Source organism: Euleptes europaea, chromosome 6 (assembly GCF_029931775.1).
Source record: "Euleptes europaea isolate rEulEur1 chromosome 6, rEulEur1.hap1, whole genome shotgun sequence".
Taxonomy (NCBI): domain Eukaryota; kingdom Metazoa; phylum Chordata; class Lepidosauria; order Squamata; family Sphaerodactylidae; genus Euleptes; species Euleptes europaea.
In genome coordinates, this window is record NC_079317.1 from 42,216,466 (window position 1) to 42,233,080 (window position 16,615).

General features: G+C 39.5%; 1 protein-coding gene across 1 annotated transcript in view; it reads left to right on the forward strand.

Moving 5' to 3' along the window:
• PRKD1 (protein kinase D1) overlaps positions 1-16,615 on the forward strand; it is a 113,376-nt gene that overhangs the window by 53,877 nt on the left and 42,884 nt on the right. Inside the window, exons 4-5 of the mRNA XM_056851250.1 lie at positions 9,970-10,101; positions 10,547-10,707. Coding sequence (XP_056707228.1) covers positions 9,970-10,101; positions 10,547-10,707 — 293 coding nt within the window. The remainder of the gene's footprint in view (positions 1-9,969; positions 10,102-10,546; positions 10,708-16,615) is intronic.

The following is a 16,615-nucleotide window of genomic DNA, read 5'->3' on the forward strand; positions in this document are numbered from 1 at the left end:
GGGAGATAACAATTTCAGGAAGAGAACAATTTCAGTTTTCAGCATTTTATATTTCCATTTTAAGAAATAGGAACTCCATGCTGTTGACAGTGGTTTATGGAATCCATGCTGTTGATAGTGGTTTATGGAATCTAAATCTCTTTAAAATTCCATTGATGTGACCTGCACAAATGGCATCATAGTTGTTAATTGTCCAAACTTAACTGCTGTATTTATGATAACATTCCCACTGAGTTACAACATAAAGGTGGCTAAGTGCCAGACATATGCTAATAATCACAAACCTGTATCTCATGGTTAGCAACTGCTCTTTCCAAGTCTTGCTGTAGTCAAACATAAGGACATTTGTCCTTTTGATTTTGGCAAGCAAGTTGTTTCTCTGTCAATATGCTATCTATCTTTCTATCTATCTTTTTTTTTGCTATATTGATGAAAATACATGATATTTTTAATTTGATGCATGCAAGGCAGACTTACAGCCCATTCCTGAGAATTGGGCCGAAAATTCTTTGGAGGTGGCGTGACCTCACCGCCAGCATAAGTGCGTGTAATCGCGTGATTACACGCACTTACGCTGGCAGCGAGGTCAGTCCCGCTGGTGGCCAAGCACCGCGGGACCGCGCCTCGCCCCTATGCCAGCACGGCCTCTCTGTGGGCGCAGGCCATGGTGTAGAGAGGCCGCGCCGGCGCAAGGGGGTGTTACGGTGCCCTTCTTTCTCAATCACAGCGACATGTTATCTTGGCAGCAGTATTTACAGCGGTTAGCTAGTGGGTTATAAAATCCTTTACAAAGTGCATGCAACTAGTTTCCTATCCTAAACTGGAAGCCTGATTTTTTATTATCATCTATTAGACTGCTACCAAAGTGTGTGACACTTTTACAGAATACAAGATGAGTCTCTGCTCAAAAGGCCCAGGGATTGAATATATTTGTCTGCCACTCTAGAGTCATGATAGGTTCTGATTTTTATGAAGTGACCTCATTGGTGAACTACTCTTCTTAGTAACTACTAACACATGCCTCTGATGATGGGTGCATCATATAAAATTCTTTGCATCTCACAGAACTGAGGAAGAGAAAAAACATGAGAACATTGGTCCCAGCAGCAGCTTTCCAAGGTCTTAAGCCAGGGGTGGGGAACTTTTTTTCCACCAAGGGCCATTTGGATATTTATAATATCATTCGCGGGCCATACAAAATTATCAACTTAAAAATTAGCCGACCGAGCCTCAAGCAGGCAGCTGCCCCAGATGATGCCCCAGTGCGGCCAAGCAGGCAGGCATCCAACCAGTGGCACACTCGCCCACCTGGTGGCACAGGATGAACTGTTGCACCAGCTGGGTGTAGCCGTCCAGCCACACGCTGGAGTTGCTCCTGCTCCGCATGGTCAGGGCTAGATTCTACAGCTGGCTCTTGCTACCTCCACCTGCAGGGGTGAAATGAGGACACACTGGCTAAGAACTCCCCCCCCCACGCATTCTGGCCCTGCCCCCTTTAACCCCTCCATTGTCGCCGCTTCCGCCCCCAGCCCTCTTGTAGTACAGAGGGAATATGTTTCTCCACGGCCCAGGTGGGAAAGGGTTAACACAGTTTCTTGGGCAGTCCTAGCAGCTCCATGGCTGACCACTCTTCTGCAAGGGAGAAAAAAGGTTCTTTTTCTCAGCAAAACAAACTCACATCCCACCTTGAATAGAGGCTATTCCTGGCCGCGGGAGGGGGCGGATCGCCAGCCTTAGATCCTTCTGAGCTAGAGATCTGCCAGGACCCACGAAGGGCCAGACCAAATGATTTCGCGGGCCTTAAACGGCCCCCCGGGCCTGACGTTCCCCACCCCTGTCTTAAGCAGAGGTCTTTCACATCACCTGCAACCTGATCCTTTTAATTAGAAATGCTGGGGATTGAACCTGGGACCTGTTCTGTTACTGAACTGCCAAACCAGGCACATTAAGTTAACCTAGTAGGTTAACCTAGTAATGTAGCCAAACAAAACACCTCCTAATTCCTGTATGAAATGACATATGATTACCATTCTGACAGGACCTCTGATATGTTAAGCAGTTTTGGTGAGAGCTGAGAAGGGGCTAAACTGAGTCCTTTTCTCCCTCCCTCATTCCCTACCTAACATATGATTAGTACAGTCAGATAAGAACTGTAGATACATTTTTGGACGCCAGATGCAGGGACCGCTCTGTTCTCAGCCCATGTTTCATTGGTAGTAGACAACATTTATAAGCAGAACCCTGGTGGATTTCACTGTCTGGGTAATAGCAAGTATTTTACAAGCCCAAGATGTAGGGCCAAACATGATTATACTGCATCCCTGAGTCTGCCATAAGGACATGGCTCCATTTTAGAGCCTTTTAAAAAACTTTAAAGATCATTCTGGGGCTTAATCCTGCTGGGAACTATGGTGCAGGAGGATGAGAGGCTCCTCCCCCCCCCAGTTTGGCTCTTGAAAATGGCATGGGGGAGACACTCATTCCCTTGCACCACAGTCTCCAGCAGGCTTAGGCCCCCATAGCAATCTTAAAAGGAAAAAAAAGCTCTAAAATGGTGCCACATCCATGTGGTATTGTCTAGTTTGGCCCTTTAACTGATACTCAGTTTGTAATTTTCCTTAATGTAGTTGTTCATTCTGCATGCTGACACTAAGTATGATTATGCATTTGCACATATCCTTCTCCTCTAACACTGAGCTTTTAAGGGATTTTTTTGCTTGATTTTGTAAAGTATCATTTGTGCTGGTGACAAAATATAAATTAATCAGTAGCCATTATTTATCTAGCAACACTGGAAGAAATGTGTATAATCAGAATTAAAATGAGAATACATTAATTTTCTTGTAGAAATTCATTTTTTTAAAATGTAGGCCTTACCTTTTAAAAGAAAACAATCATGCCAAATATCCATTTTCCCTAAAGACTTCATATGCCAAATCTGAGAAATCTTGCTGCGATAAGGAACTTTTTTTTTAGCATGCCATGAAGTCAGAATACATTTTAATAAAGTTTTATTGTTTCCTTCCTTATATTTGGACTTTTTTTGTTCAGAAAAAAGAACAGTGAATCTAGAATAATGTTCTGTAAATTTGAACAGGCATTCATTTTGAGGTGATCTGTCTTCCCTGGCATGTAAAATTACAGGGTTCTTATGTAATAAAAAGTAGAGAGCTGGAGGAGTTCTTGTAAGTTTGCTATATCAGACATGAATATATTAAAACTTCTATAATTTTGTTCAGGTTGACATTCTGCCTGCCAGCCAAATTGTAAGAATAATCACATCAAAAGAAAGAGAAAGTATTACAGTATGATTTTACCTAAAATATTAAATTTTATACAAAGACACATGCAACCTAAGAAAATAAGGTTGTCCAAATTTTGTTCTTGAAGGAACATGGAAACCATTGTGTATGGGTTTAGTATAATCAAATAGAAAATGAGATTTTTTAAACAAATCTCTCCCCCTCCCCTTTTAGCTGGAAAACTAGTTAGAGGTTATTGGGTTTTGCACAGAATTTCAAGAGGGTTTTTTGCCCAGTGATGGCAAATGTAATTGAGTTTTCTTTCTGTTCCTTTCTATGTCTATCACACTAGATCATATGAAAGAACATTGCCTTAATTCCTGTCTTGATGGTAGGCAGAAAGTACTGGATCATACTAGTTGTAGCCATCTAATGAGAAAACTGATTTATAGAATGAGAACATGAAAGAGGAAAATAATAGTCCAACTTTCAGTGTTAGTGAGAGTGCTGTTTTTCAGCTGCTTACATGAATTGCGGCAGTATGATATGCAATTTACACTTGTTCAGTGTATAACCTACAAAGGCTGCATTCAGACATCACTTTTAACCAGCACTAAGCCAGAATGTGCACACATCTGGTTTGTTGCTGCCCCTGTATGTGTGTGTCTTGGTTAACCAGAATTAGCCCCCCCCCCCAAAAAAAAAACTGGATTCCAAACAAGTGAGGCTTAAAATCTACTTAGGTGGTAGGAAGAAAACCTGCCTTTGGTTAACCTGTACCTCTGCTTTCATACATCACAGATGACTGCCGTTAGTTTATAACTGGGATTCTCTGTGCAAGGAAGGAAGAGGGAAGAAGGGAAGACGAAGGTACATATGCAAGCCTGGCAACGTCAGGTTTGTCTACATCCCATCTTAATGTCTGTGCAAAGAGTTGTCTGAATTCAGCCTTTGTAATTCTCCCTTCAGTTTCCCTAATATACACTTTCTGAAAGTATAGATGTCTGCAAGTAAAGACAAGCTATTATTTGATTTTTTAAAAAGTTTCTTCCATGCATTCTGAGGTATGTAGTAGTTATAGCACAGGAGAAAAGTAAAAATAAGCACAAAAATTCACATTTTGACTCAGATGAGGAGGGATTAGGTCTTTCTTTGCAAGACACATTCTGACACTTTTATTTTAAAAAGGCTTTTTTGAACTATAATAATTCTTTGTCTCAAGCTTTTATGAGTCACGTTTATGTCAAGCTTTTATGAGTCAGTTTCAAGACAGAGCGGTAGGTAATTAAGTGATGTCATTTTGTAAAAATGGTAGAAATCGTCGAAGGCTTTCACGGTCAGAGTTCATTGGTTCTTGTAGGTTATCCGGGCTGTGTGACTGTGGTCTTGGTATTTTCTTTCCTGACGTTTCGCCAGCAGCTGTGGCAGGCATCTTCAGAGGAGTAACACTGAAGGACAGTGAGTGAGAGACACTGTCCTTCAGTGTTACTCCTCTGAAGATGCCTGCCACAGCTGCTGGCGAAACGTCAGGAAAGAAAATACCAAGACCACAGTCACACAGCCCAGATAACCTACAAGAACCGATGGTAGAAATCCTTTGCTGAATTTTGTTTTAAAAGATAGGTTGTTTTATAGAAAATACAAAACATTGTTACCATAGATGAAAAAAGAATTCTGGTCCCCTCTCCTTTTAGTATCATGTGAAAAGGCAGGTTCTAAGGCTGAAACAGCAAGAACTAGTCCTGTAGAGGATTCATCCAACTTCATTTTCTTAATATGTTTGACACTGGAATGGTTGAGGGACTTTTTTTCAGGAAAAAGCTCCTAACATTTCAGAAAGTGGGAAAAGAATGAGGAAAGTTAGAAAAAAAATTTTTTTTTAACTGGCTGCAGGTATGGTGGATATAACATGTAGATGATCTAGTGCAATCACCAATTATGGCCCTTACAAAATAATAGGATTATAATAGATGTCAAGTGACCATCTTTTTTATTTGATTTCTTGCCTGATGCATATAAAACGAGTCTTGATGTTTGGGAGGTTAGTTACCAACCAGCACATACTTACCAGCTAGGGTGGGACTACATTGTCATTGTGGTGGCAGAAAGAAGAGCACTTCACTGTGAGCCACTAGCCTGCAAGGGATAAACTGGTCTGAGTTTTGGAGCTAGAAGAAGGACCACTAGGAACTCCCAGTGGATTATGGGTACTTTTGGGGGAATTGTGTGACTTTACAGGATAGTGTTTGCCTATCCACCCTACCAAGAATTTCAAATGAATCTCATTTTTTTTAATGATATACCTTGTAAAGAGTTTTCTAAGAACTGATGATTTACTTAGGGGAAGCTAAGCTTCAAAATTCTAGGAAAAAATGACTCAGTAAGTCATGCCATTTACTTTCTTCATGCTTTCGGAACAGAACAATGGACTGTGAATTGACCAAGCCACAGAGAAACAAGAATAAACACAGCGGGTGTGTTTTATTTGGCATGTTTGCACAGGATATGATTTAAATCCAAGACAGAAAAACTAACCCGTAAAGGTATAGGGTAGAATAAGCTTAATAACTTACAGTCAACTGCTTGAATTCTTTGGCATGACTATGTGATGTGGCTAGTATGAACTAAGATCTGTAAACTGGTCTCATGAAAGGAGGGACCAGGAGGAAATCTGTCTCTCATTAATTCGACCAAGCATTAAAATGCTCAAGGTGTTTTAGAGCTATGTATTATTCAGGGCTATGAGTGAGGAATTATTTGTGTTAAATGTTGATGTTTCTATGTTGGTTTGTGTATAGTAACTTGACTGAGATTAGTACAGTTGCATGTACAGAAATGGAAAAATCTCCAACAAAACATAGCAATAATATGGTCAAAGGAAGCACATTTAAGTTCCATTGATTGCAATTAGTGAGATTTAAGTACACTTCACTGAGACATTAATGGGCTTTACTTTGGTGGAATGCGGCACATACAGAAACATGTGTTCAAATGTAGTTGAAACTCTTTTTGAATGTTCAGACTGGAATACTTCCCTCTTGCACTAAGTGCCCATGCTAATAACCAGATAAACAAACCTAAGCTATCTATAACAAGTGAAAAGAGAATATTGCATACTTGAGGGATCATCTAAATATTATGATAAATATGATCTCCCTCCAAAAGCCCCCCACCCCAAGAATAGTTAGTGGCAGGGATTGTGCATTGGCAACCTGAGGGAAGAGAGTCGAAGCAAGCCCTTATTCTGCTCTGCGATGATTATGACAAAAGAAAGCAAACAGCTTGCTTTCCTTAAATCTGCGGGAGGAAACTGAGATTCCCTCACACTTCTGCCAAACCAGGAGGAAAGTGGACAATTTTTCAGATCTGGTGAAGGATCAGAGTGACGTTTATGAATCAAGGAGGTAGCTCCCCGCTTTACGAGATTCTTTTGAGTTTTGTGCAGGTTCTTCTCTTACCCACATTCTGCTCAAAGGGGACCTTCCTAGAAGATACCCAGCTTCCTGCTTTCCTTTCCTGGGGCTAAGCTCATGTCTGGGTTGAAGCGGGTCAGTGCCTTTTGAGTGACTAAGCTCTTAGAATTGACCCCTTCCTGAGAAGTAGTATGTTATCTTATTCAGATAGTCACCTACTAAGCAGGACTCAACTACTTTACTCACTTAAAAAAACAAGTCTTTTTATTGATATACTTCCAGTAAATATGTGTATATGCAAGTTACAAAGTCTTAATGTTCAGCAACAATGTATGGTTACAATGTATACTGTAAAGCAAGTAAGTTTTACATACTATTCAGTTTTAAAATCCAACACTTAAAATATAACAGTCAGATAAGTCTGATTTAGTTCAAACTATCTAATTCACACTCTAGAATAATATATTTGTAAAGCCATACATACCAACAGCCTCTTCTTGAGACCCTCTGAGAGAGGTCTGAAGTACTAGCCTTTCTGTGCCTGTGTTTATACTGTTTCAGTCACCTTATGGATGTGAAACCGTTTCTCAATGTAAGTGAAACTGTCTTTCAATCAAGAAACAGTTTTACTGCACATGCTCAGTAGCTTCCTATTCCATTACCTTATTTGGACTTCCTCTTTCAGGAGACTATTTTGCTAAACTATAAACAATCAGTTTTAAGCTTTATCATCACTCTATATATTCAATTGTAGTATCATTCTCATCTACAGAAAAATACATTTCATTTGAATCCATTCATTAAGTTCTAGCATCTAGCATTCATGTTTAAATCATAAAATACAATTATAGTTTACATTACAACATTATCATTATCACATGAGTAGATAGAGAGCATATCTGCATGTGAAGTCATTGGAATCTGACATTCGGTTTCTGCTTTTCAATAGTTATATAGGACATAGGAAACCGTTTCTCATTCCAGCAGTTATATAAGACATGAGAAACTGTTTCTCATCTGGGAAGGTCTTTGGTAATAATAGAATAGAATGTTGCTGGAAAATTACTGAAGCCTCTGATAGAGTAATAAAAGCAGAAGCCTCTTGCATAGAATATTCTGCTTCCTTTTAAAAGGAAATTAAACCTCTTTATATATCTTTTGCAGTTTGTATGTGTAGTTGTGTTATATTCTGAATAATTCTGCATATGTACAACATTAATACCATGTTCATGTGTTTCAATATGTCAAAGCCTGTAACAGGGTCAGGAGATTCTTGTATGTTTCAGCTGCAATTTCTCTGACTACGGCATCACATTTAGGAACCATGATAATGGTGTATTTTTATTTGTGGATTGCTGGTTCACATAATGTCTTTCTTTCTTTCTTTCTTTCTTTCTTTCTTTCTTTCTTTCTTTCTTTCTTTCTTTCTTTCTTTCTTTCGGAAAAAGTTTACTTACTTGATTATTATAACATGTTTTTAATGCATTCTGCATATTTTTACGAGAGACCATACAGATGCCCTTTTATCTCTGTGCTAGAACCGAATCACAAATTTAATACATGCCAGTTTATTTATCTAGTCCATTTCTGAAACAAAACCCATGGCAGGTTACAATGAGTATAAATAATATACAATTAAAGCACAAATTAAAGCACAGAACATAGAGGCCAAGGCCTTCTATTGATATTTCTTCCCAGAACAGGTGTTCAGAGGATTGCTGTCTTTAAATATGGTAGATTATCTTTAGTCACCATGACAGTAGCCATTTCTTCATGACTCTGTCTAACACCCTGAATCTGTCTAACACCCTTTTAAGGCCATCTATGTTTGCGGCCATTGCTGTATCCACTGGCAGGGAATTCCACAACTTAATTACTTGTTGAGTAAAGCTTTCAAATGCCTTCTGAAAAACATTAAAGTATTTATCAGTCGCAAATGAAAGTGGTTAAGGACTGCTTGAGAATGAAATTATTAAAGTAACTGAAGCATTCATCAGGACTGCTTCATTTGCAATGCCCATTAAATAAATATTGCCTGGATAACTTAAAAACACTAAATCCAACTGCTGTTTAGCTCAAGCCTTGAGTTCAAGCTCTTGTGAAAATGACCCACCTATTGAAACAAGCAGGAGTTGTGTGTCAAAAGGATTAGCTTGTTATTGTTATGGCTACTTGATATTTTTATACACTACTTCCTTAACTTTAATCAGAAAGTAGTTTTAAAAATTATTAATTCATTAAGGAAACTAAGGAAACACTAGTTTGGGGTTACATCTCACCAAAGTAACTGAAGTCTCTAAAGGGAAAAAAAAAGAAATAAATACAATAAAATATAATTTTTAAAAGTATGCCACAAATCTTTTCCAATAAATGGTGGCACTTTCTGCTGGCTCGAGGAGCCTTCCCTTTATGTATTTCTTTATTTTCGCCCACACTGGAAATTCAGAGTCTTACAAAATAAAAGACACACAAAAACACAGTTTAAACACAGTTTAAGTAAAAAAATGCAATCTAGCAGACTAGATCAGTCTTGCTGTACTTTTCAGTTGCATTACATAGTACCGCACTTGTAGAATCTCCGAGCAAGTGATAGCCACAAGGACTTCCTGGCTGGTTTTGCTAACATGGCTTATTTAGAGCCACTGGGTAAACCCACTGCTTGGGCTGAAGGCTGATGTCTCTAGTCAAGCCTTGGCTTCACATGCCTGGAAAAAGGAGAGGGGCAGATTCTCAGCCTAGGTCTTACTCATAGAATCGTAGAGTTCGAAGGGGCTATCAGGGTCATCTAGTCCAACCCCTTGCACAATGCAGGAAATTAACAACTGCCTTTTGAAGTGACTCTGGTATGGGACAGTGGTTTCCTATTGTCAGTGTACTTTTGAAACACTGCATTTTTTCCTGCAAAACCATTATTTGGTTGTATGTGCATTATATAGTTTTCTTGCAAGTTTAGACTGCATTATAGAGTACTCTGCTCTGCTTTTTGGTTGGAAATAATTTATATTTCTCATGTGCTGTAGAACTTCACCTTTATGGCTGCTTTAAAACAACAAAACTTTGTTTTATATGAAGTCAAGCAAGTCTTACAACAGAGAGTTTTGTGCCAAAATGTCTCAGGTGTTCTATTGTTTAGACATGTAATACACAGTGACAAAACAAGAAATAAGTGTAGCACTGAGGACTATATCATAGTGTTCTGTTAACTTTCCTTCATGAACTATATACTCTACTTTTATGAAGAACATCAACTCTATCCTTTAAAAAAAAAAAACACATAAAAAACCTTTTGGGAATACTCTTTTTTCCCCCTCCAGCTTCTGCAACATTTGAAGACTTTCAGATTCGCCCCCATGCTCTGTTTGTTCATTCATACAGAGCACCAGCCTTCTGTGACCACTGTGGAGAAATGCTGTGGGGTCTGGTGCGTCAAGGGCTTAAATGTGAAGGTGAGTGAAGGATCTGCCACTGTGTGTTTGAAATGCTTTTCCCCAGGAAATGTAGGCACTTGCAGAATTCTCACCTGTCGCAAAAACATTTAGACCTTCCTGGGTAATCCAGAGGTGTTTGCTACTGTCAATTTGGTTACTATTAGTTTAGTGCCTGAACACGTAGTGGGTTATATATGACACAGGGGAAAAGATTCTCTCTCTTTCTTCTAACATCATGGCCAATCCAACTGTCTTTTCCTCTCCATTTGCTTAGGGTTTTTAAAAATGTCCAATACTCCTGAGCCATTAGGGTGAGGTAACCATTCTATCTAGCTATTCCTTTTGTACACAGGCATGTTCAAGTTGCTACAATACCCAAGTGAAGGGCTGCACAGATTGCCTTGACCAGCCCTGTCTTTGTACTGCAACAATTAGTAATATATATATATTTTTTCCTTTTCAGGATGTGGTCTAAATTATCACAAGAGATGTGCATTTAAAATTCCTAACAACTGCAGTTGTGTCCGGAAGAGGCGACTTTCAAATGTTTCTTTAACAGGACTCAGTACTATCAGGACTGTCTCTGCAGAACTTTCACCTACTGCTTCAGATGAAGTTCTCCTGGTACATATTTTCTAAATATTAAGATAATTTATGGTATAATAAGAAATGAATTATCTCTGTCAGTTAATATTATTTTCTCCAGTCAAAGGTAGTTTTGCACATATCCATCCCACTTCAAAAAGTACACTTTTTTTTGGGGGGGGTACATGGTGCTTCCCACCTCTCATGAATACGTGTATGGGTTTCTGTCACACATGCCAATGTGTTGTACTTATTCCCAGTGTCACAGATATTAAGCATAACAATCAACTATGGTTTGTCATTATATGGGCAAGTCTGAGTCTTTTTCCTGCTTTCTCTTATCATATAAAAGAAATTTCAAAAGATCTGCTTTTGTGGCAACCCCTAATCTGTCATTCTGTTTGAAACAAAAACTACAGTATGGAGTCAGTAATGAGCAGCATGAGGTGGAACAAGCCGATACTTATTCCTGACAAGACAGAGGTTCTCAGGGTTAGTAGAAAGGCAGACCAGGGACTTCAAATCTCCGATGTCTTAGATAGGGTTATACTCCCCTTGAAAAGCCAGGTTTGCAGCTTGGGAATGCAGTTTGCCACAGTGGTCACCTTAGAAGACAAGCTGGCTGCTGTTGCTTGGAGTTCATTTGTTCAGCTCCAACTGGTATGTCAATTGCATCCATTTCTGGGTCAGTCAAATCTAGCAACAGTGATCCATGCTTTAGTTACATCTAGACTGGACTACTCTGCTTGAAGCTACCCTTGAAGAGTGTTCAGAAGCTGCAGCAAGTGCTTAATGCTGCAGCTAGATTTCTGGTTGGGGCCACCTATTGAAGAAGAAGAAGAGTTGGTTTTTATATGCCGACTTTCTCTACCACTTAAGGAAGAATCAAACCGGCTTACAATCACCTTCCCTTCCCGTCCCCCCAACAGACACCCTGTGAGGTAGGTGGGGCTGAGAGTGTGTGACTAGCCCATGGTCACCCAGCTGCCCTTATGGGTAGGAGTGGGGAAACCAAACCGGTTCACCAGATTAGCATCCGCCGCTCATGCGGAAGAGTGGGGAATCAAAGCTGGTTCTCCAGATCAGAGTCCACCACTCCAAACCACTGCTCTTAACCACTACACCATGCTGGGAGCATGTGACCCTAATACCACAGCAATTACACTGGCTACCGATCCACCCCCAAGCCCAATTCAAGATATTGGTTTTGTCCTTTAAAGCCCTTCATGGCTTGGGACCGGTGTATCTGAAGGGCCATCTTCTGCCTGCCCTGGATTTAAGATTGCAGAGAGATGCCCTCCTGACTGTCCCACCATTTAAGGATGCTCATTTGGTGGGGATATGAAAGAGGGTTTCGTGGCAGCCCCATGGTTATATACCAACCTGCCCAGGGAGGTGCACCTGGCCCCCTCATTGTTGATATTCAGCAGGCAGTTGAAGTCAGTTTTGTTTAGGACTGCATTTTGATTAATTTATCTTTTATTATTGAAAGTCCTATTTGGAGTTTTAAAACGGTGAATTTTATGGGCATCATAATAGTTGTTTTTATTGTATTTTTATAATGTCTTATTTATTTTGCAAGCCATCTTGAATTCCACAAGGCAGAAAGGTGGCTAACAAATGTTTTAAACAAACAAATATGTTATCTTCGCTCCACACCAGAATTATTCAGTCTCATTCTAGATTTGAACTGTAATGCCCAGTAGAAATCAGAGATGCGGGGTGGAGCCTTGGGGACATTTCAGGTAGTTTTTAATATAGTCTCTGACTGTTTAAGGTACTTACATGTTTGTATAGCTAGTAGCAAAAATACTATGTTTAAATTTTAAAAAAAGATTTTAAAAAAATTACGGTTAGCTGTTTTGGAACCTTTGGTTTGAGAGGTGAGATATAAATCTTTCAAATTAAATAAATACAGTTTTCAAATTAAATAAATACTGCAGAGGGCTTAAAGTCTAAGAAATATTTGATCAGCCAGAATCCTTCCCCCCCCCCCCACAGAGGTGGTATAATAATCCTTTTGAAAGGCAGGGCTCCAAAGGGTACAAACACTAAGGGTGGACCTGAAGACGAGTCCAAATCGTATAGATTCACAAAATCATTGAATGGCCTTTGGCATGTCAGTAATTCATTAAAAAACAACAGTAACCAAATAATAATGTCATTCATATAGTTGCTATGGAGATCAACAAGATAAAGATCCAAAGAACTGCTCAGGCAAATCCAAGGACTCCCTTTGAAAATAAAACTTTAACGCCAAATCATCAGTGGGGTTTGAAATGGAGGATTTCCAAAATGACTCCCTGTGTGGGGTCTTCTGTTCAAGAAGTATGCCCGAGTACTGGTGCTGTTCTTTAGATGTAGCCAACAATAGCTATTGAATAGCCAGTATGATAACATGAAAAATATGACAGCTGTTTTATGTTACATATCATTCATAACAGATTTTCTAGTAATTTAAGTGGTAGTAAGATCACAGTCTAAATGAGCAAATACAACATTTGCACTGTTGCCCAGCAAAGCAAGTAAAGCAGCATTTTTGTGATATTGTGCCAGAATAGCTCTTAGTCCATTTCACCCAAAGCACTGTTGTTTGGTACAGCACATTTTAGTCATGGTCCATACTTATTTCAAACTTTCCCTTCTACTATGTCTTGCTGCTTTATTGCTGTTAAAATATGCCAGGAATACAACTGAAAATTATTCTGCTTTTTAAAATGTTTCATTATGGATTCAGTTGGGTCACCAGTCAGATTTTGTTAATCGAGTTCCTGTTATTTTAATGTGCTTAATTATTCCGCAAAGAGGAGGAATAGACGGCTTGGTGGTAGCCTATCTTTTATTATTGCATCAGGGTGTTATCTGACAGCAGGAATGATTCTTGTCAGTGCTACAGAATCTGTTGAAAAGTATTCTTGTAATTGGTTCTTGTAGGTTATCCGGGCTGTGTAACCGTGGTCTTGGTATTTTCTTTCCTGACGTTTTGCCAGCAGCTGTGGCAGGCATCTTCAGAGGAGTAACACTGAAGGACAGTGTCTCTCAGTGTCAAATGTGTAGAAAGAGTAATATATAGTCAGAAAGGGGTTGGGTTGAGCTGAATCATTGTCCTGCAAAAAGTATCAAAGGTAATGTGCTAATCATTGTCCTGTAAGTATCAAGATAATATGCTAATGAGGGTGTGGTATGTTAATATGGAACCATTGTATCCTGAAGTGATCTGTTAATGTGTGAAATCCAAAGCTAATCTGCATGGCTATTGTTGACCGTAGTCTTTGTTAGTCTGGAGGTTTTCAGGACAGGAAGCCAAGCCTTATTCATTCTTAAACATTCCGTCCCACTCCGACCCATCGTGAGCACCATTGGTTCCCCAACATATGAATTAGCTAGATATTTGACCACCCTCCTACAGGACCACATTGGAAAAACCACTTTTTACATCAAAGATTCAACTCATTTCATCAACAAAATCAGTCCGTTGAGACTCAATCCACAGGATATATTAGTCAGTTTTGATGTTGTATTCCTCTTTACCAAGGTTCCAGTAAAAGACAATCTCATTGATTAACCAGATTTTTCCAGAAGATATAACAGCCTTATTTCACCATTGTTTGACAACAAGTTATTTCCTATGGGATAAAGAATTTTATGAATAGATTGATGGAGTAGCTATGGGAAGTCCACTCAGTCCAGTAATAGCAAACTTTTACATGGAATATTTTGAAAAGACAGCATCAGAATCGGCACCTTACCAACCTACAGTCTGGTTCAGGTTTGTAGATGATACATTTACTATTTGGAGCCACGGTGAAGAAAAATTAATGGACTTTCTAAACCATCTTAATAATATCCATCCAAACATTCAATTTACCATGGAAAAGGAAATTGAGGGTAAACTCCCATTTCTTGATACCCTTGTCATCCATAAAACAAACTTTCAGTTAGGTCACAAGGTCTACCGGAAAACAACTCACACAGATCACTACTTACACAAAAACTCCAACCACCACCCCCGACAGAAAAGAGGAATAATCAAAACATTAATGGACCTTGCAAGACGGATCTGTGAACCACAGTTTCTCAAAGAAGAAACTAATCATCTAAATCACGCACTGCTAGCAAACGGCTATTCCAGAAATGAAATCAGAAGGGCCATTAAACCAAACAAAAATCAGAAAACTCAGGAAAAACAGTCTCCCATACAGGAAAGGTATTCTTGCCATTTATTAAAGGAGTCACTGATAGGATGGAGAAACCTTTGAAAAAACATAACCTACAAACAGTGTTTGAACCCACCAAGAAAATACAACAGATGCTACAATCAGCAAAAGACAACAGAGACCCCCTCACCTCTGCAGGAGTATATCGTGTACCTTGCAGCTGTGGACAAGTTTACATCGGGATAACAAAACGTAGCATACAAACAAGGATAAAAGAACATGAAAGATACTGCAGACTTGGCCAACCTGAGAAATCAGCAGTGGCTGAACCTGGACTGACACAAACAGGACACAGGGTCTTATTCCAAGACACTGAAAGACTGGACAATTCTACCAACTATTTTGTCAGATAGCACAGAGAAGCCATTGAAATTCATAAACATCAGCACAACTTTAACAGAAAAGAAGAGAGTTTAAGAATGAATAAGGCTTGGCTTCCTGTCCTGAAAACCTCCAGACTAACAAAGACTACAGTCAACAATAGCCATGCAGATTAGCTTTGGATTTCACACATTAACAGATCAGGATACAATGGTTCCATATTAACATACCACACCCTCATTAGCACATTATCTTGATACTTACAGGACAATGATTAGCACATTACCTTTGATACTTTTTGCAGGACAATGATTCAGCTCAACCCAACCCCTTTCTGACTATATATTACTCTTCCTACACACTTGACACTGAGAGACACTGTCCTTCAGTGTTACTCCTCTGAAGATGCCTGCCACAGTTGCTGGCGAAACATCAGGAAAGAAAATACCAAGACCACGGTTACACAGCCCGGATAACCTACAAGAACCAATGAACTCTGACCGTGAAAGCCTTCGACAATATTCTTGTAATGTACCTCAGGATGGGTTAGTTGAAAGGATACCCATTACAGATCCATTTAGAGGCAATCCTCAAAACAAGTGCACACTCATGTGCATGTATGTATATATGTGTGTGTTAAGTGCGTCAAGTCTCTCCGACTCATGGTTACCCTATGAATGAAAGTCCTCCAAAATGTCCTATCTTTGAAAGCCTTGCTCAGATCTTGCAAATTGAAGGCTGTGGCTTCCTTTATTGAGTTAACTACGAAGCAATACCTACTTATATTCTAATAGGCAAGTGTGGGCCCATCTGCAGATACTTATATCCATGGATCAGCCTACACAGACAGAACACAGATTTTTCTCCAAACTTAGGGGACCCCCTAAGTTTGCAGAAAAGTATTAAAACTGCAATAAAAAGGTGTGTGTGTGTGTGTGTTAAGTGCTGTCAAGTTTTGTTTCCTACTTTTGCATTCCTGTCACCTATGATTATCGGAACATCTTAGGTGTGTAATGAATTTATTCCTCATCAGCATCTGTAGTTGGGGCATAAACTTGAATGATGATAGGCTTTTCTTGCTGTGGGGGAGGGGAAGACAACAGGGAACAGCAGCACTGGAGATGGGCAGCTGAGTAAAAAGAATCCTCCTTGCCTCCAGTGTTGCTCTCTTCAGCCTTGAAGCCAGTGGGGAAAGTTTAGGGAGGGCAGCTCAGCTAACAAATAGGTGTGAAGGAGCCCTCTTTTCCACCTCCACAGCCGCCACCTGAGCCACCCTCTCTAAAATTTCCCGTCAGCTTCTAACTGGTGAGGCTGCAGAGAGTGCCACTGGAGGAATAATGATAACAATAACAATAATAAATTTATTGCAGTCATAGACCAGAAAATATCATATTGAATTTCTGTGCTGC